The following is a 23,313-nucleotide window of genomic DNA, read 5'->3' as shown; positions in this document are numbered from 1 at the left end:
ATTCAATTGTGGTTTCTTTTTTTGTTGGTTTTTTTTTCCTTTTTTTTTTTTTTTTTTTTTTTACAAGTAAGCGTCTATGCAGGCATCACAAACTTTGGCGGATACAGTAGATATGTATTTCTTTGATTCTGGATGGTCAGTCCCTAAGACAAAGTCAGTTGTCTCCAAGAATGAAAAGCAAAATCCAAGTGTCTTCCTGGCAGAGTTCCATTTGCAATGTAATCTGCATTTCTACAAATACTCAATGTCCAAAGGCCACTAGAGGGTGAAAAACCAGGGCAGCATCTTCCAGCAAGAATCAGGGCAAAACCCGGGTCAGATTTCCACCCTCAGCCTGGAGAGGCCCAGAAGCTTAGACAGAGAAGTGGGGGTGCTCACTGCCCTCTACCCCCACACTGTGGGCAGCTCTGCCCCACACAGGCCTGTCTCCTTCTGAGCCCCAGGACTGGCTGTTGCCACGTCTGCCACCTTCTGTGACCAAAGGCGAGACAGCAGGCAAGAACTGGCAAGAGGAGACTCCACTCTCTCTGAGTTTCAAGTACGTCTGAGGTGTAGGGGCGTGTGCACACATGTGTGGAGGGGAAGGCCAGACTCCATGGCTCTGAGCTTTGCAGGGCGTTTAAAATGGACTTGGGACTTATTTATTTTCTTTTTAGCTTTATAGCAATTAATTGTCTATTGATTGGTTGGAATGTTCAACTCTCCATTTCCTCAAATACAAGAAAATAGTTTCATTAAAATGTATTCATGCTTGAAAATAAGGGAGCTATCAAATGGTTTCCTTTCTGTTCCACTTCAGGGAAAATGCACCGTTTGTAAATCAAAAATCCATCATCCAAAATCACTTGTTCCTAATGGTGCTTTTGGAAAAGATAGGGGACGTGGCCACACGCATGGCAATTTGGGGGATAAGGGTGGCCTGGCAGCCAGAGCTGCGGGACAGGGTGAGGCTGCAGCCTGGCTTCCTTCAGCCAGGAAGGGGGGCCATGTCACCCCCAAGTTCATCCCTTCCCTGCTGTTCTGCATGCTTCCCTCCCTGCACCATGCTCACAACCACCCAAAGCCTAGGGGTGCAATTCCCGCATGCTCTCTACCTGAGACCAACTCCAGTTTAGAATTCCTTGTGATTCCCTCAGTATAGAAAAACAGCTACACTCTCTCCTGGTGCACTTGGGGGTCTAAAATGCAGATGAAGACTATCTAGGCTTACCAGCAGTGGTTACCCTGACCCCCCAACTCAGAGACTAAACGGGACCCCCTGGGAACACGAGGACTGAAAGTCTAGAAGGGCAGAGATGTGCCATTGAGGTCTCCTTTGATTTGGGGAGGGGGCAAGGGGCATGGTGATGAGGGGTGCAGGAATAGGCCCCCAGGGCTGAGAAATTACAGTGAATGAAAGAACACCTGCCTGCTCCAGTCAGCAGCCCAGCTCTTCCACGGGGGACTGGCCGCCAGCGTTCTGCTGCAGCCCCTGAGACCTGGCTGCCACTGGGGAGGTGCAGCCACGAGCTCACAGTGGGGAAGTGTGGCTCGACACCGTGGCTCCACCATGAATATGCAAGAGGGAATCCTGAGGAACAGGATGGCAGAGGACAAGAGGTTGAAGGGGCTGCCGGAGGTGGGGCAGACTGCAGGCTGGGAGTCATGGCCTGACTGTCCAACTTTCCAATAATGGATTTTGTTACCTTTCAAGAAATGCACTTGCCTCGGACTTCTCTGGGGCCAAAAGAACTAAAACAATCAGTTCATCGGGAACACTGGTGTGCGTGCCTGGAAACCATCAGAGGCTCCTCCCGGGGGCTCTGGGAGCTGGTGCAGCCCAGGGCCTGTAGGATCTGCTCACCCCAGGGTGGGTCTGGTGTGAGCGCCTGGATTTTTCTCTATCATCCAGGGCAGCTAAGTCTCGGGCTTTTCTGTGTTCAGGTACCTGTCAGTAGTGCTTGGTTTGTCTTTAAGATTTGCTCCCCATGACTTGGAGCTAAATTCTAGCTGAAATGTCATCCAGAAGCCAGTAGCTAGAGTTAGGAGCTGCCAAAGACAGGGCATCACTCTGGGGTATGACTTCTCATAAAGGGATTTCACCCCTCAATGCCCTTTGGCCACATCTGGGAAGCTGTCCTATACAACAAAAGACTCTGGCAGCACTCAACCTCCCCTCAAAGTCAAGAGACACTTGCACACCCCCTCCCCACCCCAACCTCAGATGTTCTATCCCACCCACCTGCAGAGCCCAAATATTTGCAAGAGCCTAGCATGACGGAGGGGAACAGAGTCTTGGGGTACCTGTTTCTGTTACTGACTTGCAAGACAACCTGACATTCAGACCTCTCATCTCTCTGGGCTTCCATGCTCTCAGACCTGTAAAGGAGGCCAAGGAGTCGAGGTCACAGGTAGTGGTCATTAGGTCCAATTTGGCCCTCAGACATACTGTTTTAACAGACAGAGCATTAAAAAAAACTCTTACCCATTGTCATGGGCTTGAAGGGGTCACTCTGTGTGTCTGGGGTTCCACCACCATGCTGCCTCCTACTCTACCAGCCTGGTCTGGAAGCACTTAGCTCAGGGTCCTAGACACTTATCTGTGTTTCTCAGGCCGGGACCTGGCCACCATAGCTTGGTGTGGGGACATCATGATACTGGAGCCCACGGCCCTGGGAGGCAGAGGTGGGCCCTCATCCAGGCTATGAGGATTGCAGGGTGGCCTTGGACAAGCTCTCCCTCCCCCATGCCTTGGGACATGTCAGGAAAGATACCTGAATGAAACCTCAGAAGAGCTGGTGTGAATCTGGCAAAAACATCACCAGGTTTCAGGGTTAATGGGAATCAAATTGGATTGGCAAAGCTACCAACCCCACGGTCCCTTTGCCAGGCCAGCCTCTGGCTCCCTGGTTTTTCTTTCTTTGTGGACCTGGAAGGTTTCTAGGGGCTTGATGGGCATCTCTAAGCCATATGGTCCCATGACAAGAGTACAATTCTATGGTGAGAGAATGGGTCCTAGATATCTGAGGATTCACTTTAACCTCTTCTGCCACCTGAAACCCAAATCTCAATTTTCCCATCTGTGAAATGGGCCATGTGATCTTTGCCTCGTGGGATGGTCAAGAAATGCAAAGCACCATACAAATGTCACTTATGAAAGGAGTAGCCCTAAGGTGCCTTGGGAAAGGGGTGTTGGATTTGACATGTCAACACATCTTTCTAGGTTGAAACTAGACTCATGGTATGAACATTTTTCATAAAATTCACAATGTCCTTTTCAAAAAGTCAGATCTAGAACATGGGGCTGAAAACTGCAGAGGACATCCCAGGCCTCCCGCCACTATGCTGGCGAAAGTCCTGGCCTTGCGATTTCCATTCAGAATTCTCTGGCATCTCCTCAACAGTGTGTGTCCCTTGGATCTCTCCTCCCCAAGCTCCCAGGCAGCTCTGCAGGGCAGAGCAGGACCTGAGAGTTGGAGAGTGGGTAAATGTGCGAGAACATATATGTGCATTCATGTGCTCTTGTGCTTGTGCCTGGCAACCCAGGAATCAGTGGGTCATCTAATGAATCCAAATCTGAAGACTGGCAGAGCTTCAGGGGAGAAAAAAAGGTCATGGAGGGCGCTCATCCCAGGACAAGAAGAGGAACAGGATGGCTCAAGGGTACAAAGTGGGACCAGGAAACCTGGCTTCCCAGCAGATCACAAGGAGGGACCAGGATTCAAAAACATGGGTACAAGAGACCATGAGCCCAGCACTTCCTGTGGAAGGGAGGGGGAGGGGTCGAGGAGCTAGGTAACATACCTTCTCCCACCTGGTCTGGTCTGGCATGTGGAGGCTGGAACTGGGTCTTCCTGGCTCCAGGTGTTCTCTTGCCCTGATACCTCCTTCTCTGTGCAGCAGGTACGGGGCAGGTGAGCCGCTATGAGCTTACTGCCTGGGGGGGGGGGGGGGCACTTCTCCAGCCTTGGTGAATGGGTTCCTTTGGCAGTAGTAACAGCCTCAGGCAGGGGGCGGAGAGCCATCTCCTGCTTCCTCCCCTCCAACCACCACCCAGGGATGAGCAGATCACCAAGTGCTAGGGGTGAGGAAGCCCAGCTTCACCTCTGCCTCAGTTCCCCCCCCCCCCTTTCAGAGGTGTCAGGTAACAAATGCTTGGTGGTGGCAAGAGGGAGGGTCTGTGCTCTCTGGATAGTCCTGGGCTTCCTCACACTGGATCTCAGTTTCCACTGAGGGGAACTGGATTTGCTCTTTTTCAAGGCTGATTCCCACCCCTTTGGGCATCTTGTTTCCCATTTGGTTCAAATATTAGCAGGACTCAGGTATCCCTGCTTGTATACTTGCTCAAATGACCCTGTCATAACCCAGCTCCCTGGGAGAGAGGAAGGGAAGGAGAGAGCTGTCTGTGACTCCCGCCAAGGCTCAGAAAGGTGAAGGTTCTTGTCCTAGATGCCATAGCAAGGCAGAGCTGTGGCCAGGACAAGACTTCCCAGGTCTGATAACCTCGGGGGCGGGGGGTTGGGGTGCGGGCTCTCTCAGCTCCAGCTCTCTGCTAACCTGGTGATGACAGACATAGGGGACAGTTACATGAGATGGCATAGTCCATTGTCACCGCTGCAGGTCAGGTTTGGAGGGAGTCCCCACCTGGCCGTCTTGACCTGGCAAGAGGTCATGCCAGGAATTGGGGCTCCGGGTGGAGAGATGGTGGCCCTCAGTACTCCACCTAACACCACTCCAGGTTCACATACCAGCTTCTCACTGCCTGTCTGTTCTCCTCTCTGGGAGGCCTTCCTCCGTTCCCAAATCTTCCCAGGTGATTTCTCCTGGCCACTCTACCTCATGTGGAGTGCTCCCAGCTCCCTAACCACACTCTTGGGGTCCCTGGCCTTGGCCCTGGCCGTATCACCCCTGTATCAACAGGTGGGTGCCTACAGTGGGAGTCAGGCCCACCTCACTTCCCTTCCCAGCCTCGCGCTAGGCTCCGTGAGGAAAAGGGTGCTCAGGAAGTTCCAGCTGATGGTTGGAGGTGTTTGTGGTCTTCAATGCAGGGAAAGTCCTCTTTGTTAATCATTGTCTGCATGACAGAATTGGCTCCTAGGGTCCTGAAGTTTGGGAAAGTGTCCATGTGGGTATCCAGAGTCATCTGAACCTGGGCACATGTCAGTGAAACACATCCCCATTCAGTTCAGTGGTTCCAAGGCTGAGGGGTCAGGAGAGCCTCAGGTCCGGCCTTGGACCATGGTCTCCTGGATCCCATCCAGCCCTAATGTTCAAAGTCCACGATGCAATCAACACCTGGGACCACATCTTACTTTAGAACAGTAGCTGAGGAATCTCCCAGAAGGTTCTCTTTGAATCCTTTGATACAGAGAAGAGCTGCTTGCACTGCATTGAACCCAGGAAAATAGAGGTGGGAAGCCAGGGTATCGCCCCAAATTGTGTTTCTCCTGGGAATGGGAAGGGACTGGTTGGGTCGCAGGGGTCGGGTGGGGGGAGGTTGAAGTCTACCCAGCCCTGTGATACCCCTACTCAAAATGTTAAAGAAGTAATATTGAGCAGGAGGCTGGGGCATTCTGCCTCAAGGACAGCTTCATGCCCACCTGTAGGGGTACCAGGGCAGATAGGACACTCTGCACACGGGTCTAAGACGTCCTGGGAAGCATTGGGAGTGCAGGATGCATAATGCGTGGGCAGTCTGCTTCATGGGACCCAGGGGCCCACAAAAAAGCAAGAAGGTATTTATTTACATAGGTGCTGTTGAAGCAACAAAAGCAAGCTGTCTTTCCCAGGCCTGGGGCGGGCAAGACAGGCAGGCAGTCTGATAGCTGGGGGCTGGTGGGCAGGGAGGGGCTGCAGTTGACTGCAGAGCAGTCGGTTGGTTTGCAGAGACCCAGCTGCCATTGGGAGAAGCTCCGCGATTGACTCTTAGAAACAGACACGTGTGTGGAAGTCCAATAGCCCTACCCTAGAACCCCAGAGTCCCTGGCAGGAAAGGGGGGGCAGGAGTTTCAGTGATTTGGGGTGGCTGGGGGATGGTCTCGTCGGGCCCCTCTTGCTGTCGTCAGAGGGGCTGGGAGGCTATCGCCCTCAGTGATATGTGCTTTAAGTGCTTGGCGCCCGCCTGGCTCCGAGGGTCAGTGGCGGTCATAGGCAGTGGCCGCCGCAGGCGGGGCGGCTCCTCGTGCGGCAGCGCTGTAATAGTACGGGGAGCCTGGAAGAGACACAGAGGGCATGGAGGTCGGAGGGCGACCTTGTGGCCCCAGTCCTGCACCTGGGCCCCCTTTCCACCAGTGTCCCCCCACCATGGTCCCATCCTCCCCTCACCCAGTCCAGGCCCCCCTCCTCTCTCACCAAGGTCCCTGTTTCCAAAACTGCAAGCCAGCTCAGGGGTGCAACCTGCTTCTAAGACTTCCCTAGTGCTGGGTGGGCAGATTGAATCCTCCCAGCTGCCCAGTAGGTTGGGGTCAATGATGTTCTACCAGCCATGATCCCGATGCCACTACAGTAGAGTTGAGTCATTGCAACAGAGACCGTGCAGCTGGCAAAGCCTCACATATTTGCTGTTGGGTCATTTGCAGAAAAATCTGTCAATCTAGGACCTAGACAATGAAAGTCCTCACTTGGTGACCTGGCCCTACGGAAGTGCCTGGATTTACCTTCCACAGCCAGTGCCCTCCTGACCCCACAGGCACCGGCCAGCATCAGACTCTTGACAGCCGCCTCAGGTAACACTAACAGCAGCTAGCACAGCTGAGCTAGCACTTCCTCTGTCCCCACGGCTGCGTCCTTCACGTGGTGTCTCATTGAAAGCGGCATGCGGGGTAGGGAGAGGCAGTCCATCTTATCACCCTCCTGTGCCTTTTTTCACACACTTGGCTTCTTGTCTGGAATCCCTCACTGCCGCTGGTCCCTTTCCTGTTGCCTCTTCCGATCTCAGCACCTGCTCTCCCTTCCTGGAAGCCCCTGCCTCCTGAGGGCTGGACCACATGCTGCCTATCCCTTGGTTCCGTGCTTTCTCCTTCTCCCCTGGACGGACAACCCACTCAGACAGGGGCTGATTCTGCTCATCTTGGTGTCCGTCTCCTGTCAACACTCTAAGGACAAGTGGCATGTGCTCAACTAAGTAAATGAGCAACGGCCCTGAGTGAGGGAACAAACAGTAGTAAAGATCCTGTCTAGTGATTCATGACTCATTTTCTGAGCCTACTGGGTGCAGGGCTGGGCAATAATGCACAAACACCGCCCTTGACACAGGCCACATTCGGAGCCAGGGAAGGGAGCAGAGCGCTGAGAAAAGCGCTCTGGAGAAGGGAATATTATTCTGGCGGGTCATGCATTCCAGAGGAAGTGGGATGGCTAGGGCTTAGAGGACAAGAAGATTTGGACGTGGGGAGTGCAGCCCTGCTTCCTGGGACCTCAGGACAGAGCCATTGTGAAGTTGCCTTGCCCCTCCCCTCTTCCACCATTTGTCTCCAGGCGTTTTCCTTGGACTACATGCTCTGGGAGTGGCCCCTTGGAGTCCTGCTTTGTGCAAACTCTTCCCTAGGAATGAAGAGGCCTGAGGGTTCAGCAGGACCAGCAGATTCTCAGAACCATGAAGATAAGAAAGGCTAGGCCATCGCCTCTTTTTACCAGCCGGAAACTGAGGCTCAACAACCAAAGTTATATATCCAAAGCCATAGGGTTCTCATGCCAGGCCCTGGCCTGGAACGCAGGTCTTCTATTCCTGACTCAGGACTCTCCATCACAATGCAATCACATGGTCTGAACACGCAACCTTTGTGGGATGGATGAGGGGACAGGATTACTTAAATGGGCAGCAGCTGGGGTTCTGTCAGCCATAATAGACCACATGTCTGCTGATGTGGGAAGAGGAAGCTTCTTAATTCCCCAGGTGCAGGGGACTCATCGGTTCTGAAATCTCATCCAAATCCAAAGCAACCTTGGCAACTCCCCCAGATACCACAACTGGCCTCCAAGGTCTGGAAGTGACCAGTCAGGCTCTACTGCTTCCTGGCTAGTTGACCTAGGACAGGCGGCTTCACTGCCCTGTGCCTCAGTGTGTTTGTTTGTAAAATGTAGGCACAATGGCTCTTTGAGGACACAAAATCAGGATGGAACGTGCTTTGGACTTTGTATTCATTCACTTTTTTAATTGCTATAGTTCTACCCTCAGGAACTAATACTATTTAGCCCACAAGGAAACAGAGGCACACTGTAAGTCATTTGTCTGAGGTGACCAGCGAGAGTGGAATCAGGAGAGCAGGACAGCAGGTACTTTAGAAGGTCTCCCACCCCTCCAAACCCAGCCCTGTCTAGCAGATCCATTTCCCAACTCATCCCTGCCCCTGGGCCAGCAGTATGGCCCAGGCAGCGAGGACAGCCCTATTTTGTTGTTCTGTTCTAGAAGGTGTCGACACCAACCTCATGTCCATGGATTCCCAGAGATGGAGCTTTCTGCTGCCTCCTCTGTCACCACCCCAGCTGGAGTCCTGCCTCAGAGACACCTGTCAGCCTCACCTGCCCTCAGTTCTGTGGGCTGGGTCAGTGTTAGGACAGTTACCCACAGAGCATCATCAAGCCAAGCTTGCATCCTGCCTGCAGGTGGGCTCAGGAGAGAAGGGTGTGTATGTGTGTGTGTGTGTATGTGTGTGTGTGTATACCAGGCCTGCAGGCTTGGCATGGCACAAGAGCAGGAAAACTACGTGGGCTGCCCTCACAAACAGGTGTAAAGGGACAGGAAGCAGTAGCAAAGCCTCCTGGGCCTCCATAAGGCCCACACTGGCCACCCCTGGAGGCTGACTCTGACTCTTCTCTCAAAGCCTCATCTCTTGACCAGACTGTTCAGCGGCCTCCATGTAACAGCTCCATGGTGAACTCAGCATCACTTGCATTTACCAGGAGAAATGAAAAGCATCACCTCACACAGCACTCTGTCTTCCTGGTGCCCATTAGACTTCCATCTAGAATAAACTTGTCCTTTCTGCCATCATTTTTCCTCTCTAATTCACATTATCATCAATTTACTTCTTGACACAGTCATTCTGGGATCCCACTTGCTCTTTAGTCCCTTTACAGAGACCACGGTGCTTCCATTCTAATCCTAATTGACCAGACCACCTCTCTTCCATCAGCCCTGCCGCCCTGCCTGCCACCTCTGCCCCCCACCAGCCTGGGGTACCCTCACCAGTCTGGGGCCAGCTTTCAGGCAGCTCTAGTGAGAAGGCTCAGCACAGATAGTCTCCTGGGAAGCTGGGTGCAGCATGGGCAGTGGCATTTCTGTCACGAGGCTTCAACCAGGCCCAGGAATGGAAGACGGTGTGAGGGCGTGAACACATGTGACTGTGTGTGGAGGGTCTCACTCACTCCCCACCTCCTTCTCATCTTCCAGGAATGCCAAAGAGCCTCACTACAGATTTCCATACCTCTTGCACCATCCCCAGATGGCAGAAATAATCAGTGTAGCTCTCCCACCTAGAGGGGTTGTTTGGCTTAACGCCCAGAAGAAAGCGGAGGAAGGGCAGGCTGGGAGATGTGAATGGGCCAAGAACGACTTTGCAAGACTGTGGTAAGGTGAACTGGGCATCTCCTCTCAGGAAAAGTGGGATCACTGCTTATTTGGGGCTGAGGCTCTCAAGAGAGCATCCTTTTCAGCTCCTGCTCATTTAGATGGACACAGTTTTGATTCCTCTTCTACCTACCTCTTCTGGCTCCCCCTTCAATGCACTGAGCACCCCTCCTGCATAAACATACTTACCAAGGCTCCCTCACTCCAGCCCATGAGAATAGAGTTCACCTCTTTTCCAGGCCAGGCCCTCAGCCTGGAAACTGGCTTTCACTCCAGTGTAAGCAACAGAGGTTTCAGATGTTGTCCAGTCCCACTGTTTCCCACCCCCTGTCCTCTTGGGATCCTAGCTGCCCACACAACCAGGTCCAAACTTCTAGTCTGGCTGCCTCATCTTTGGGATGGCCCAAATATCTTCATGTTGTCCACAGATCAAACCAGCACTCACCATGGACAATCTGCCCATCTGAAATGTGGTTGGAGATATGGCCACAGATGAGCTCTGGGCACTATGCCTTATAAGGTGTCAGCCACAGGGCAACCATTTTCCAATGGCTCTGGCTCTGGAGATATCCATGCAGACATTACCAATCCTTATAAAGTCAGGTAGCCATGACCAATCAATCTGAATTGGACTCCATGCTGCCTCTTGTTTACAGATTTCTCACCGGAATACTTATTGATTCTTAAGAATTTTGTTACTCTTGAGTAGACACTTTCCCTATCTTCCTTTTCCTCCTTCAACAAACTACCCCTCCTTTTTTTCTCTGTTCTTCTCTTGTACCACTTTCCCTTATCCACCAAGCATGTTGGGGAGGGATGAAAGCACAGCAGGCCCCACCACAACTTGCATATTGCATGTGTCTGGACAAGCTACACACACCCCACCTCAGTGGCCGGACCTCGAGATAGTAAGGTAACATAGGGGTGCAATGGGGCAGGCAACAGCCCAGGGACCTCCATCAGTACTCACCGAGCAGCCCCGGGTTGGGGAACCTCCAGGAGTCGTTGTACGAGGGATACTGAGGGTGGCTGTATGGGCTCCCAGAAAACTCGCTCCCTGCATGTGGTAAGTGGGGAGAGAAACAAGAACCAAATATCAATCAGGTTTGAAAATGCCAGTGACATTTTCGTCTTACATAAACTGCCTGTACTTTTCATAACCAACAAAGGCAAGCCCAGGCCACAACCTTAGTAAGTGGATAGCTATCATTGGCATTGTCTATATTCGCCTCCCCCCCCCCAAAAAAAAAACAAAACAGTTTTCTTGTTAGAGGGAGTGACTACCGGCCTCTCACAAGTGTACTGTGAAATTACCATGTGCCTGGTGTTCCCTAAACATATTGGTCTATTTTACCAGCAAGGAGTACACTCATCGAAAGCCCCAGACTTGTTGGCTCTCAGCCCTGGCCATTCCAGGCCACTCCAGGACCCTGGTGTGGATTCAGTTCCACCTCCCACATGTTTTTGGAGCAAATCTGGATTGAGAAGCCACAGGTCTGGCCTGTGAGCGGTGAGTTCGGAAGTGGCTTCTCCCAGAGCCTCGGTCCTATGAGACAGTGAGACATAGCTCAGGCCCTTTCCTGGGATAGCAGCCTGCTGAATGGAAAGGACAAGCCAAAGGCATGGGGAGAACAGAAGAGGGAGCAGCTGGGGCCTTCTGGGCTCTGGGTGTGCTCAGGCAGGGCCTGCAGCTATGCCAAGTGGGGACAGCAGTGGGTGTGGGAGGGGGCATGATGTGCGTAAGGCTGGTTCGGCTGGCCCAGATGCTCATGGAGCAGTGACCCTTGCACTTGGAGCAGCCCTGTACTCCCACTCCCAGGCCCATCAGCTAGTCATAGGACGAGAGTTCAAAATTCCTGCCCACAAATCTTGCTGCCTGTTCTCTCTAGCAGGCAGGGCTCTGCCTGTGCCCTCCTTGTGGCTGGGGGACACCCAGAGGGCTCAAGTCTGACTCATCACTTGTACTCTGGTATCTGGCACAGGTTGTGCCGATAGTTGGCTATTGAGTGGCTTTTACAGTCACTGGCTACAAAGCACGTGGGCCTCTCACCAGTGACAGGAGTTACACAGCCCCACGAGACCACCCTCAGCCCACACGTTTCCATGGATTTGTCTCAAGGATGCTAAAGAGCCAAAGGGCAAGTGCCTCCAGAAGGACCAGGCAGAATCAGGACCAGAGCACTGCTCTTTTGCAGGGGGGCCTATACCCAAATGTTCCAGGTGCAGCTGGAACAATAACGCAGGCCCGGGGGCAGTTACTCCCACCCGCTGAGCTGGATGGGCCTCCTCCCTATTTCTCAGGCAACCACAGGCAGAACGTGTATGAGCGCGCGCGCACACACACACACACACACACACACACACACACACGTGCGCACTCCTCCCCGGGCCTCTCTGGGGGCCACTCCCAGCCTGACAGGCTGAGACTTCCAATTCTCTGTTTTTTATGCCTCAGTGGTCAGGGTGTCAGGTTCCGGCGTACTGAGGGAGAGCTTGGTGACAGTGCTGGGCCGCAGCCGCCCAGCCTCCACATATCCATCAGCGCCACAGTGCCTCCTCCTCCTCCTTGGGGGCAGGGTGGGGGTGCACAGAGACAGAGAGGCCTGAAGAAGGGGGCAGCTGCCCACCCTTCTGGCTCCAGGTGCCTGAGGAACTGTCCCATCAGAGGTACTTCCTGACAGTGCTGGGCCTGGGCCCAGAGCAGTGGGCTCCTCTGGAAAAGTCATCTCTGCATCTCCATCTACAACACCACACCTGACTAACAGGTCCAGCTTCAAGGCCACCTCTTCCAGGGAGTCTTCTTGGTCTCTCTCCAGTCCCAAAAGTTAAGGTCTCAGGTGCAAGGCACTGGAGTGAGACTGCCTGGACCCAGATTCTGAACCTACTTCTTCCAAGCTTTGTGATATTGGGCAAATCACTCAGTTTGTTTGTGTCTGTTTCCTTCTCAGTAAAGTTGGGGCAGTTAATGGGCCGTAGTGACTATAAGGTCACTGTAAAGTTGCAATGAACGACACACAGAAGACCTGGCATAAAGTGAACACCTAGAAGCTGATGGCCACAGTGGCAGCCTGTAAGCCTCCTTGGCACCCAACATCTGTTAACCCTCCTGATAACCCACAAAGGTGGGTACAACTGCCAGATGTTATGTGCGAGGAAATGAAGCCTTAGGGGGACTTGGTTGGCCATGAGGTGATTCCAGACTGGGCTCCTGGCTTCCACCCAGGGCCTTCTGCCAGGACATCAGCACCCTGGGCCTCTGTCTCCCATGTGTTAAAGGGCAGCACAGACTGAGTGGTGTCCAACGGCCCTCCTAGTCTGCTGAGCCTGAATTTTACTTCTCAGGGCCACTGTGTCCCTGGCAGGGAGGGAAGTCCCTCCTTAGGGCTCTGTGGGCTTACCTGGCTTTTTTTTTTTTAATATTTTATTTATTTATGCATACAGAAATGGGGTACAGGTCAGAGATGCAGGGGCAATGAGAGGATTCACCGGAAACAGTGGGAGCAGAACCGGCAAACCGATGAAGTACACTGCTGAGAGGAACAGCAGGCAGGACAGGAGAGGTCTGCACCATGTGGGTCACCTCTGGAGCCAGGGATCGAACTCACAGTGAAGCAGCCACAGCTTGGCTTAGCTTTGTGGTGCAGCACTCCAACCAGCTGTACCACCAGGGAGAGCTCCTACCTGGCTTTCTACTGGCTTCCTTTGTGTCTGGAGGTTTCCACCAATTGCTTCATATCTCTATCTGAATTCACCACCATCATTACCTCCAAGGAGCATTTAGTTTTCTTCCTTAAACATCAAATATCCTTGGGAAAGGGTCTGGGGGCACTTTCTGGGGTGCAGAGGAAGCCAGGGCATTCTAGTGCAAGCAACAGTCTGGGGTGGGTCATGGCCAGGTCTTCATGAAGCCCAGCAGAGGCAAAGTGGGAGCTGAGTGGGAGTTGGGGGCAGGATCCAGGTGTTTTGCTCCCATGAGGCCCGGGGCCCAGGAAAGACTTCATGCCAGAGTATGGAGAACAGACTGGACCCCCCAGGGAGCCCGGCCTGCTGACTGTCATCATGGTCGAAGTGAAAGAGACCGGAGCTTGGGCGACAGCAAGCTGTAGCACCCACAGGCCCAAGATGATGCCCCTCAAGTGCAGGCATGATTGTCTTAGAGCAGAAAATGAAAGTCCCCACTTCTGGTTCACTGGTGGGACCCCACATCCAGACTCACAGGATGAAACTCACACAGAAGCACCGTCTATTGTGACTGCGCAGCACAAAGGCGACTATGAGCTCCTCACCTCTTTCCATGAACTATTCCATGCTTTGCCAATCCTCAAAAATACTGAGTCCTTACACTGAGAGCCTTTTCTCTGTGCATGAATGAAAAAGCTTCTTTGAGGACTGACTGGGTACACTCAGGTGGCTGTCACTCACCGGGCAGCCAGATCCCCATCTGGAGACACACAGCACGTGGGTTGGTCACATGCAAGCCCCTCAGAACTCTTCCAACAGTAAAGCCCGAGGCTCACTCTTCTCCACCCTGGTCCTTTGGGAGTAAGTGGCTCTCAGGAGAAGCCAGGATGGGACCAGAACCCACGAGACCTGAAGTTATCAAGGCAAGTCAGCCCCAGTACAGAGCTGTGGGAACAGAAGAGGGGAGGAGGGAAGGTGTGTCCATGGAGGGGTGTGGCTATTCCTGTGGGCAGAGCCAGGAGAGAGCATGCTCTGTCTTTGACACTTGGTGGCTGTGTGGCATTGGATAGGTGACTAAACCTCTCTGGGCAGTATCTCCTACTCTCACCTACTAAAACACCAACATGTTAGGAATGACCAGAAGTTTGAGATAACATTACAGGAAGATTAAGATTCTTAATCTGGGAGAGAAATACCTTCTCCCAGCTTAAGGGGACACGTGAAGTCAGAGAGAGAAGGAAAAGAGTCTTCTTTTCTCAGGCCCCCTGGTGGCACAACAGGTTAGGATGCAGCACTGCAAGCTGGCTGCAGCACCCTTCCCCTGTTCCTGCCCAGCTCCAGGCAACTCATTCCATTTTGGAACGGATGGGAAATAAAATTGGCCACACCGGCCACCACACAAATTTATCTTATATGGACCCTTGCTGTCTCAGAGTCCCAGATTATTAAGGCTGGGGAGAGTTTGAGAGATAATTTCCCTCAACTTCCCAGTAGTTCCCAGGCCCTGGGGCATTCACCATCTCAAGGGCAAACGGAAGAGGGAGCCCCCCTGCACGCTCCTTCCCCCACCCCTGCACGTGTTCAAACACACAGCAGAGTTAAAAGGATTTTATAGTGAACACTATGTACCCACCACCTAATTCTACTGTCAGTATTTTTTCTACTTGTTTATCATATGTCACCATCTCTCCAGCCTTTTCTTCTTTTTATTTTTGATGCATTTCAAAGTAAATTGTAAACACCAGTACATTTCCCCTTACGTGTTTCAGCATGCATATTAACTGAAACTCATTATTTGTTTACAAGCATTTTCTTTTGGTGTGAATTGTACACACAATGAATGCATACATGCACAAATCTTAAATGATCTATCGCTGTGATTCGGCAAATGTGTAGGCCTGTGTAATCACCTCTATTGGGATTAAGACATAATCATCATCCCAGAGAAAGTTCTTCTCATTCTGGAGAAGGAAACTTTTGGTCAACTGCGCACCTACTTATCTGAGAATCTAATTGGGCCTCATGTGTGCATGCACACACACAGAGACCCTAAAGACATGGACTCCAAGATTAGCAATGACACCCCAAACCCCATTGCTGTGAGAGGACCCTAACCCACAAGTCAAAGGTTCTTCCAAAGCTAGTAAATAGAGCAAAGCTAGAGAAATGCACGTTCTTTTCCAGACTCAGAAAGCAAGCAGAGACAGGAAATTTAGGAAAAGCGGTGGTTTCCCCCAAACAGCACTGTCTTCCAAATTTAGCAGAGCTGGCTGTAAAAATCAATGAGGTGACTAGAAAGGACTGATTAAAATGAAAAGTTTAAAGGAGATTAAGTGCATGAGAAAGTACATTTTCTCATGCACTTTATCCAGCTGAACTGGAGATTGCAGGGCCAGGAAAACGGAGCGAGTCAGAGATGTTTCCAGTTTCCCCCACTACAAGCTCAAAGATGGCAAGAAAGTCGAAGTTTCCTAAAATTCTCAGAAGTGACAGGTAAACGGGCTCAGTGTAGCTCTTAATTAACCCAAAACGACACCTGCCAGATGATGGGGATTTGCAGAGCGCGCTGGGGGCCGACCCCATCTGCAGATGGTGGGCTCCCACCTCTGCTCGAGACCTTGGCCGCCTGTAATTAACATACAGAAAGTCTTTCAAAGTGACTTCACAGCCAAGTTCTATTTCTGAAGGATTCAAACTGGGCTAGGAGAGGAAATCTTTGAGGAGGAGGAAGAGGAAGGAAAGATTTGAAAAAGTGGGTGAGATTCTGTGGTTTTAGCAGCAGCTACCTGGGGTGTTACTGAACAAGGCCATCTACAAAGACAGTGACCGTCACTCAAGCAGCCCACACAGACACAGGCAACCTTTGTGCTACACATAATACAAATTACACACTTGTCAATACATATGACATAGATCATAGAGATAAAATAGATCGTAATCTATACTATATATTAGTATACATTATATATTATCCCAGCATACATTGTTCACTATATACATTATTATAATACACACAGGTACACCTAATAAACACACATAATTGTGTACATGCATGTATACTTTTAACACATATAACATATATACCTGTATGTGTATTGTGTATATAGGAGTATGTGGTTGTGCACACACACCCAGGAACTCTGTCAACATCTTTCCAATGACCTTGATCAAGTCCCTTTTCCTCGCCAAGCCTCAGTTTTTGCATCTGTAAAACTGGTGTGTGGGAGAGATTTAAATAACTGGCCTCAAAGGACCTTCAGCTATGACTCCTATGTTCACTGCACCCCTCTTCTCCCCAGCCTGGCCCCCTTCAAGGAGGTCTTGCTTCTCTCCAGAGCAAGACCTCCCTGGCTTCCACTAGGGAAAGGAAAACCCAAGCAAGCTCAGTAAAGGTCAGGCCTGTCAGCCTGGACAGCCCGGCACAGAGCATCGATCCATTTCAGGGAAAAACCTCTTCCCTACCAGCTCAGGTTAGACACGAAGGCTCAGAAAAACAGAGAGGAGAGAAAAACCAAGAGAGAGGGCAAGAGTGAGGGAGAGAATACAAAATGTGCCTTGTTTCTGTTTCTCCCCGAGAGCCACGGGCTCTAGCTGGATAGCTGTGCCGGGCAGGCCAATGAGAACTGACCTCACCATTGGCCACAATGAGAACAACTGACCTCACCACTGGCCATTCTGGAGCCCCATCTGGTCCTCTGCAGGGAGAGACGGCTGTGCCTGCCGCCCACACCCTGCTGTCTATGCCACAAAGACCTGAATGCAAGGACACCTCAGGGAGCTCAAGGGAGACGCCACCTGCGTGCTGCAGTGCCTCCGCCGTGGCTCCCAGGCTGCTCCAGGACGTCTTTCCACACAAGAACTAGGACCCCAGAGCCACATGGGCCAGGAGAAATGTATCAGTGGGCCGTGTGGTGTTTAAAGGGCAAGTGAGGGCTTGTTCTAAGTCACAGAACAAGCAACGTAGAGACACTGTCCTGTCCCCAAGGCTCACTGCTCACCTTTGTGCAACCTGCTTGGGCCCATCAGGCATTTCAGGATGAGACCCCTGGGTCTACTCGGACCCGTTCTCGAGCTATTCTGGTTCTCTTTTAATTCACTTTCCTGTGTGGTCTTATTCCAAACTCCGGTTCCATTCAGACCCTCATCTTAAGCAGACAATGGAAGATTCGACACTGCAAATGCCGCCTCGCAGTGCGAGACAATGCCTCCCAGTGGCCCAAAGCCACTCAGCTGAGTGACCCTGGAGAAGCCACTATACCTCTGTGGACCTCAGCTCCTGGTTATGAGAACACTCACTTACAGGACCAAGCAATATCGACACATTTCGAAGCCCCCTGGAAGTCAGTGTTCAGGGGCTAGTCTGCTTCATTCTGCCCTCAGTACAAAGTGTGCGGTCTGTGGGACTGCCGTAGGGCCTGTGCTGGGGCTTGTTCAATGAAAATGATGTCTGCAGATGGCATTCTCACATTTCAACAAGTGTCTCAAATTCTTAGTGTTGGGAAATTCTTGGACTCGGTGTCTTGTCTGCTGCAGTGTGACTTTAAGCATGACCCTTCCACTTAGCTCTTTCCCCAAATGGGAGCAGACATGTATCGCGGGAAGGAAACCAGACTGGTGTCTAATCTTCCTGTCACTAAAGAATACTTGTTTTCCACTCCTGTTCCAATGATCCTCATTAACTGACTGTACCCCACATCCTTTGCAAGGGCCCGACCAGGACTTTTTGTGAGCTAACAGATGATTTCCACCAGGCTGCTTATAAAGCCGAAACAAGTCCCCAGAACTAGCTCCCAGACTCAAAAATACCTCCCCCGGCCCCTGCAGCTCAGAGGCCCTCTAACCTGCTCTCCCATTCCCAGCGCCTTCAGGGACTCCTTCCCTCTGGCCAATGTCAACCTAAAGCTGACTTACTTTTCTGTGACCTAGACCTTGGCCTGTCCCTCAGAGCTGCTAGGGGTCCTCCTCTGAAGAAATGGCCTCCCCCTGGCTGGGCCTGGCTCAGAGGAGGCCCGAGCACCCTGCCGCTGACTAATGAGAGGGAGGTGATAGTGTCATACCTTGCTGGGAAGTCACAGTGCTAGTCCCGACCCGTGCCTCCTGCCATCAAATTTTAATGCTGCTGCTGACATATTTATGGAATACCTCACCAAGTGTTTGCGAGGAGCCCAGACAAGATTTACCTCCACAATTACTACCGCCATGTGCGGGCTTTGCTATGTGCTGGGGACTCAGCAGCACGGCGGCCCCGAGCCCCAGTGCACCCCGAGGATCACACTCAATTCCGCACACCTTTCCTGCCCCCAGCGTGCGGGGTCCGGGGCCAGGGAAGGCAGAGATGAATCAGACACGGTCCCTGCCCACCGCGAACCCACAGTCTGCAGGAGGAGGCAACACACGCATTCATTACAGGGATCCTGGGGACCAGTGTGGGGCACAGGTACTCCACGCAGGCTGGAGACAGGGAGGGGGGCTTATTTGTCTACTCACTTGTCTCAGGGTCAAGAACGAAGATAAGATGGGGTTTTGGGAGACCATCTGGCTGCTTCAGCTCTCCTGGCCCCTCCTCTGTCTAGAAGGTCTCCCCATGCTCCCCACCCTGAGGGCCTGAGGGAGTCAGCCCCCTCTTCTTCACTGTCCTCCCCAGCGCAGAGTGGGTTGAGAGTGGGCTGTGGACTCCCAGATCCTTACCCTTCCTCCTATGTCAGCACATTCTTTCAATTGTGTTGCTTCCCCGTGGTGAAGCTGCCCCAGGGGGCAATAGCCATGTGTTGGTCCAGACCAGCGGTTCTCAGAACTTGCTCCCCAGCAGAATCATCTGGGGAGCTTCAAAAAAAATGCAGATGGACAGGCTGCACCCCATCCTGGGTAAATCAGAATCTGGGCTCAGGAATCACACTTTAGAGGTGATTCCAGTGGTCGGTATGTTTGGAAAACCAGTGGCTGGGCACTTGCTCCACAGAGCAGGGCAGCATTGGCGTCTCTGGGGAGCCGGGCAGAAAGGCAGTGTCCTGGACCCCACTGTAGCCGGGCTGAGCCCGAATCTGCTCAGGATTCTGGGCAGGATGAGGGGTTGTGGGCAGTAAAAGGTTGCAACAGTGAACCATGTTAGAGTTTCCAGTGTTCTTGGGACACACTGAAGTAGAGTCCCCAGGCCCCGTGCAATGAGGCTCTTGAGAACCCCACCTCTAAGAGCTAACCACTTAGAGGGGCCAGCCTAGTAAGGATGGACCCCAGGCTGGTCGCTGGGCAACCACTACTATTACTCAGCGAGCCTGACAAGATACAAGCTCTGTGGTGAGAGCTGAGTCAGGAGCACCCCTCAAACCCATCCTCAAAGCTGCCAGGGCTGAACCAAGAGGCAAGAGCCTGATATACAAACTCCCAGGAGGAAGGCTCTGTCTCAGGCCTTAGCTTCCCTAGGAGTGCAGTGATTAGAAACTAGCTGCCATCTGAGGCTGCGGAGTGAGATCATCTCTTTCTTATATTCAACAGACACTTGCATCTGTGTCCTCTGCCAGATCACAAAGCTAGCTGAGAGGTGGTTTTGGGAGAGGAGCTTGCAGGAGGGCAGATGTTTTGGGGGACCAAGGGAGAAAGACTGGAGAAGACCCTTAAAGAAGGGATGGGAAACCCAACAGCTATGTTGGGGAACCCAATGTGTCTACCTTGATGCAGGGCACATGTAGACTGTTGATGTTTCATTCACCTATTCATTCACCAGATACTGACTGAGTGCTTGCTGGGTACCAGATACTATTCTAGACACTGAGGATACCACTGTGAGCAACACACAGAGGTCCCTGCCCTCAGAGAACTTATATTCTAGTGGTACAAACTGACAAGAAACAAGAAAAATTAATAAAAATAAAGCATACAGTGTGTGTTGAGAAGAAAACATCGTGGTATCATTTTAGGTTGAGTGGCAAGAATCAGTTTCACTGAAAAGGTGCTTTTTAAATGAAAAGCTAAAGGAAGTGAGTTAGCTATGTGACTATCTGCAGGGAGAACACTCCATGCAGTGGGAACAGCAAGTGCAAAGGCCCTGAGGCAGGAAGGTGGTATATGTTGGAGAAAAAGCTAGGGCTCTGTGCAACTGGAGAAAAGGAAGGAAGGATAGAAGAAGGGAGGGAGAGAAGAGAAGAGAAGCTGAGGTCTAGGAGGGAAGTTTGTGTAAGGACTTTGGCCTCTACTCGAAGTGAACAAAGGAGGGACGTGACCCAAGTTTAATTTTAACAAGTTCACTCTGGCTGCTGTGTTGAGACTGGACTGAAGGGGCCAAAGGTGGCAGAAGGAAGACTGGTGAGGATATTTATTGAAAGGCTGACCTACCCAGAGTGGGCCCCTCTGGCGCTTTGGAGTCCAGTGCCATGAGGCTGAGAAGGGTCAGGCTGTGCCAGTGCAAGTAGAGGGCCAGCTGACCAAGACCAGATATGGGGGGGGGGATTGTTGGGATAGAGAATGCTCTGGACTCCTGGCTCTGCATCTCGGGCCAGTTCCTTCCTCTCACTACACCTAGGACAAGACGATAACCAAGGGCAGGTAGAGGTTGTGGTGAAGATCCTATGAATACGGAGTATCAACTTTGGAAAAACCGAGGAGGGGCATGTGTCCACAAAGGTGGTCCTGTCCTGTCCGGCCACACGCCAGGAATGCAGGAGGACGCTGTGTCCCGACTCTCCACTAGGGGGAGCCGAGGCAATTCTTCCTGAAGCAGAAATGAAGTTTGCAGGCGTCCATCCAGGCATTTGGCATAGGGGTCCTGTGGTTGGCAGAGTGTTCTAAGAGATGTTCTAAGCAGCACAACAGCAACCATTGAGACATTGGTACGTAAAGCTCCGAAGTTCCATTAGTCTTATTCACGGACCCAAAACAAAGAGTAGGTGGAAAGGGAAAGTCACAGGAAGGAAGAACAGCCCCAGTTTTAGGTGTTTGGTCTCAGTGATCACTCCCTGCACAGTCATCACCCCCTGCACTGGTTTGTTTTCTCTCTTGGTCCACAGGTTATTCAATGTGCCTGCTCAGTCCTTCACAAAACATCTGCTTGGTGCCAGGCTCTGTGCTGGCTGTGGGTGGTACATGAGGAGGCAGGAAACTTTTACCCCCACCTAGCCAGGAATCAGCAGGGTTTTTAATTTCTCAGTGTCTCTCTCACCTCTCCACTATCTGAAGGCTGAGAAAGACCTCACAAGTTTCCCTTAAACAGGGAAACGGGGCAAGGCAGCCACGAAGTAATGAGTAGGCTGTTCACTGCACAAGTATATCAACTGACTGGGCATGTGAGCTCGAGTGCCAGCCTGCTCCCCACTCAGCAAACTCTGAATCCTGGCAGGAGGCTCCCTCTGGTCACAGGGAGGAAGGAGCAAGGTCCTAAGAAATAGTCTGGGATAGTGGGGGGAGGAGCTCCAAGATCAGCCCTGTGGCTTTACCTCTCTCTCCACCAGTAGCTTCTGGACTCTGCTGTCAGATCAGTGGAGACCATATAGTAATACAGCAGGTCCCCAAACACAGTCATACTTGTCCCCCTGCCTGGAGAGCCTTCATCCAACCCACACTTATCAATACTGAGAAGGTACCGAGCATAAATCACCTGCAAGGGTGATATCTTGCTATTTGGAGTTGAGGTAGGGAGCATGAGGTCGTTCCCAGGGCCCTGCATTTTCTCTCATTAAAAGAGCAAGCAAGTCTGGACTCTCTCCCAACCCTGCCACATGGACAAGTTACTCCATGTGAACTAAGGCCTCAGCTTCCTCCTCTGTGAATGGGATAATGTCAGCACCAACCTAGTGCAGTCACAGTGAAGGACAACTGGGCTGGAGAGTGAGAGGCAGTCAGCACAGGCACCCACATGTAGATGTTCTCAACAATGTCAGCTACAGCCGCAAGCAGGATTCTCTCGCTCTCTCTCTCACTTATCCTCATGACAGCTGATGGAGAGGCCTCTACCGTAAGGCTGCTGAGACTGTGGTCCAGAGGGGTGAAGATGACTACCCCCAAAAAAGTAAACCTGGAGGTGGGACTAGGGCCCAAGGGTGCTGGTCCAAGGGCCCGGCCCACATCACATGTCTTCTCAGGCTCCCCCAGTTCTCCCTTCCACTGGAGGAATTCTGGGCATAGACCTGGACAGAGATGTCCCAGGGGGAAGTGAGCAGATATGTGTTAAGTCAGGTCTGGAAACAAAGGAGGTGAACAGGCAGGACTTGAACTTTTCCTTGTGCATGTGCAGGGGAGAGTCCCCATGACCACTCAGAACCCACCAACTGGGAGGCTCCCTGTGCCCCACTGGGGCCCGAGTCAGGGGGTCACCCCTCTACCCTCACCCTGCCCAACTGCCCCAGTCCCACAAAGCTCAGGGATCCGAACCAACCTCCCCCACCAGCCAGCCCACCCGCCTCCTCGGCCCGCCGGCAGGCATGGTGGCAGGCCCTGCCTGTTCCCCAGGGAGCATGCCGCCAGGCCTGATGGCGCTGACGGAGGGAGGGAGGCCGCCAAGCTGTCAGTCTGGAGGTGCCCCTCGGAGCCCCTCCTGGCTGGAGCGAGGAGGGTGGGCCGGCACTGGAGCCGGGCTGTCAGGGCCTTCACAGAGACGAGGCCAGAGAGGCGCTGCCTGACAGCTCGCCCACCGAATTAGGACCATTTGCATGCTAATTTCCAGCGCTCTAACGGGCTGGCAGGCTGGCTGGGGTGTGGAGAGTGTGCAGAGAGAGGCTGCCTCGGCCTCCCCGCCCGCGATGGAACAATGCTTGACTGATCTAGCTGCGTTAACGAGCAAATTATGGTAATTTTGTTATTACAAATGCATAGAAATTTCCAAAGCAGGCAGCCATTCAGGGCAGCTCCCTGCTCCTCCCCCCTCCTAAATACTGAGCCCCCTGTTTGTACACACAGGTCTGGCACCCACTCCAGGGATGGAGATTTCTCAGGGCCCTGCTTGCCTTGCAGCCCTCCCAGGAGGACCAAGATGAGCTGGACTGGAGCTCGTCACCAGCCAGGGCCTCCCTTCCCACAGCACCCAAACCCTTGGGCCCTGCACCCGTTACGCCTCATCCTCTTGTCCCCCAGAAAAGGGTGGTGGCTGGGCCTTGAAA

General features: G+C 52.4%; 1 protein-coding gene across 9 annotated transcripts in view; it reads right to left on the bottom strand.

Annotated features, from left to right (window-relative positions):
* Window positions 1-5,723: 5,723 nt before the first annotated feature.
* PAX5 (paired box 5) overlaps window positions 5,724-23,313 on the bottom strand; it is a 147,941-nt gene continuing 130,351 nt past the window's right edge. For 3 of the 9 annotated variants that reach the window (XM_004677506.2, XM_004677508.2, XM_004677510.2), the window contains 2 exons: window positions 10,518-10,604; window positions 5,724-6,190 (listed from right to left, as the gene is read on the bottom strand). In XM_004677506.2, the coding sequence (XP_004677563.1) occupies window positions 6,114-6,190; window positions 10,518-10,604 (164 nt within the window). In that variant the 3' untranslated portion in view covers window positions 5,724-6,113. The remainder of the gene's footprint in view (window positions 6,191-10,517; window positions 10,605-23,313) is intronic. The other 6 variants (XM_004677509.2, XM_012721271.1, XM_004677507.2 and 3 more) reach the window with 3 other exon arrangements.

Source organism: Condylura cristata, unplaced genomic scaffold, assembly GCF_000260355.1.
Source record: "Condylura cristata isolate star-nosed mole 26May11 unplaced genomic scaffold, ConCri1.0 scaffold00006, whole genome shotgun sequence".
Classification (NCBI taxonomy): Eukaryota; Metazoa; Chordata; class Mammalia; order Eulipotyphla; family Talpidae; genus Condylura; species Condylura cristata.
This window is presented reverse-complemented; position numbering and strand designations above follow the sequence as displayed.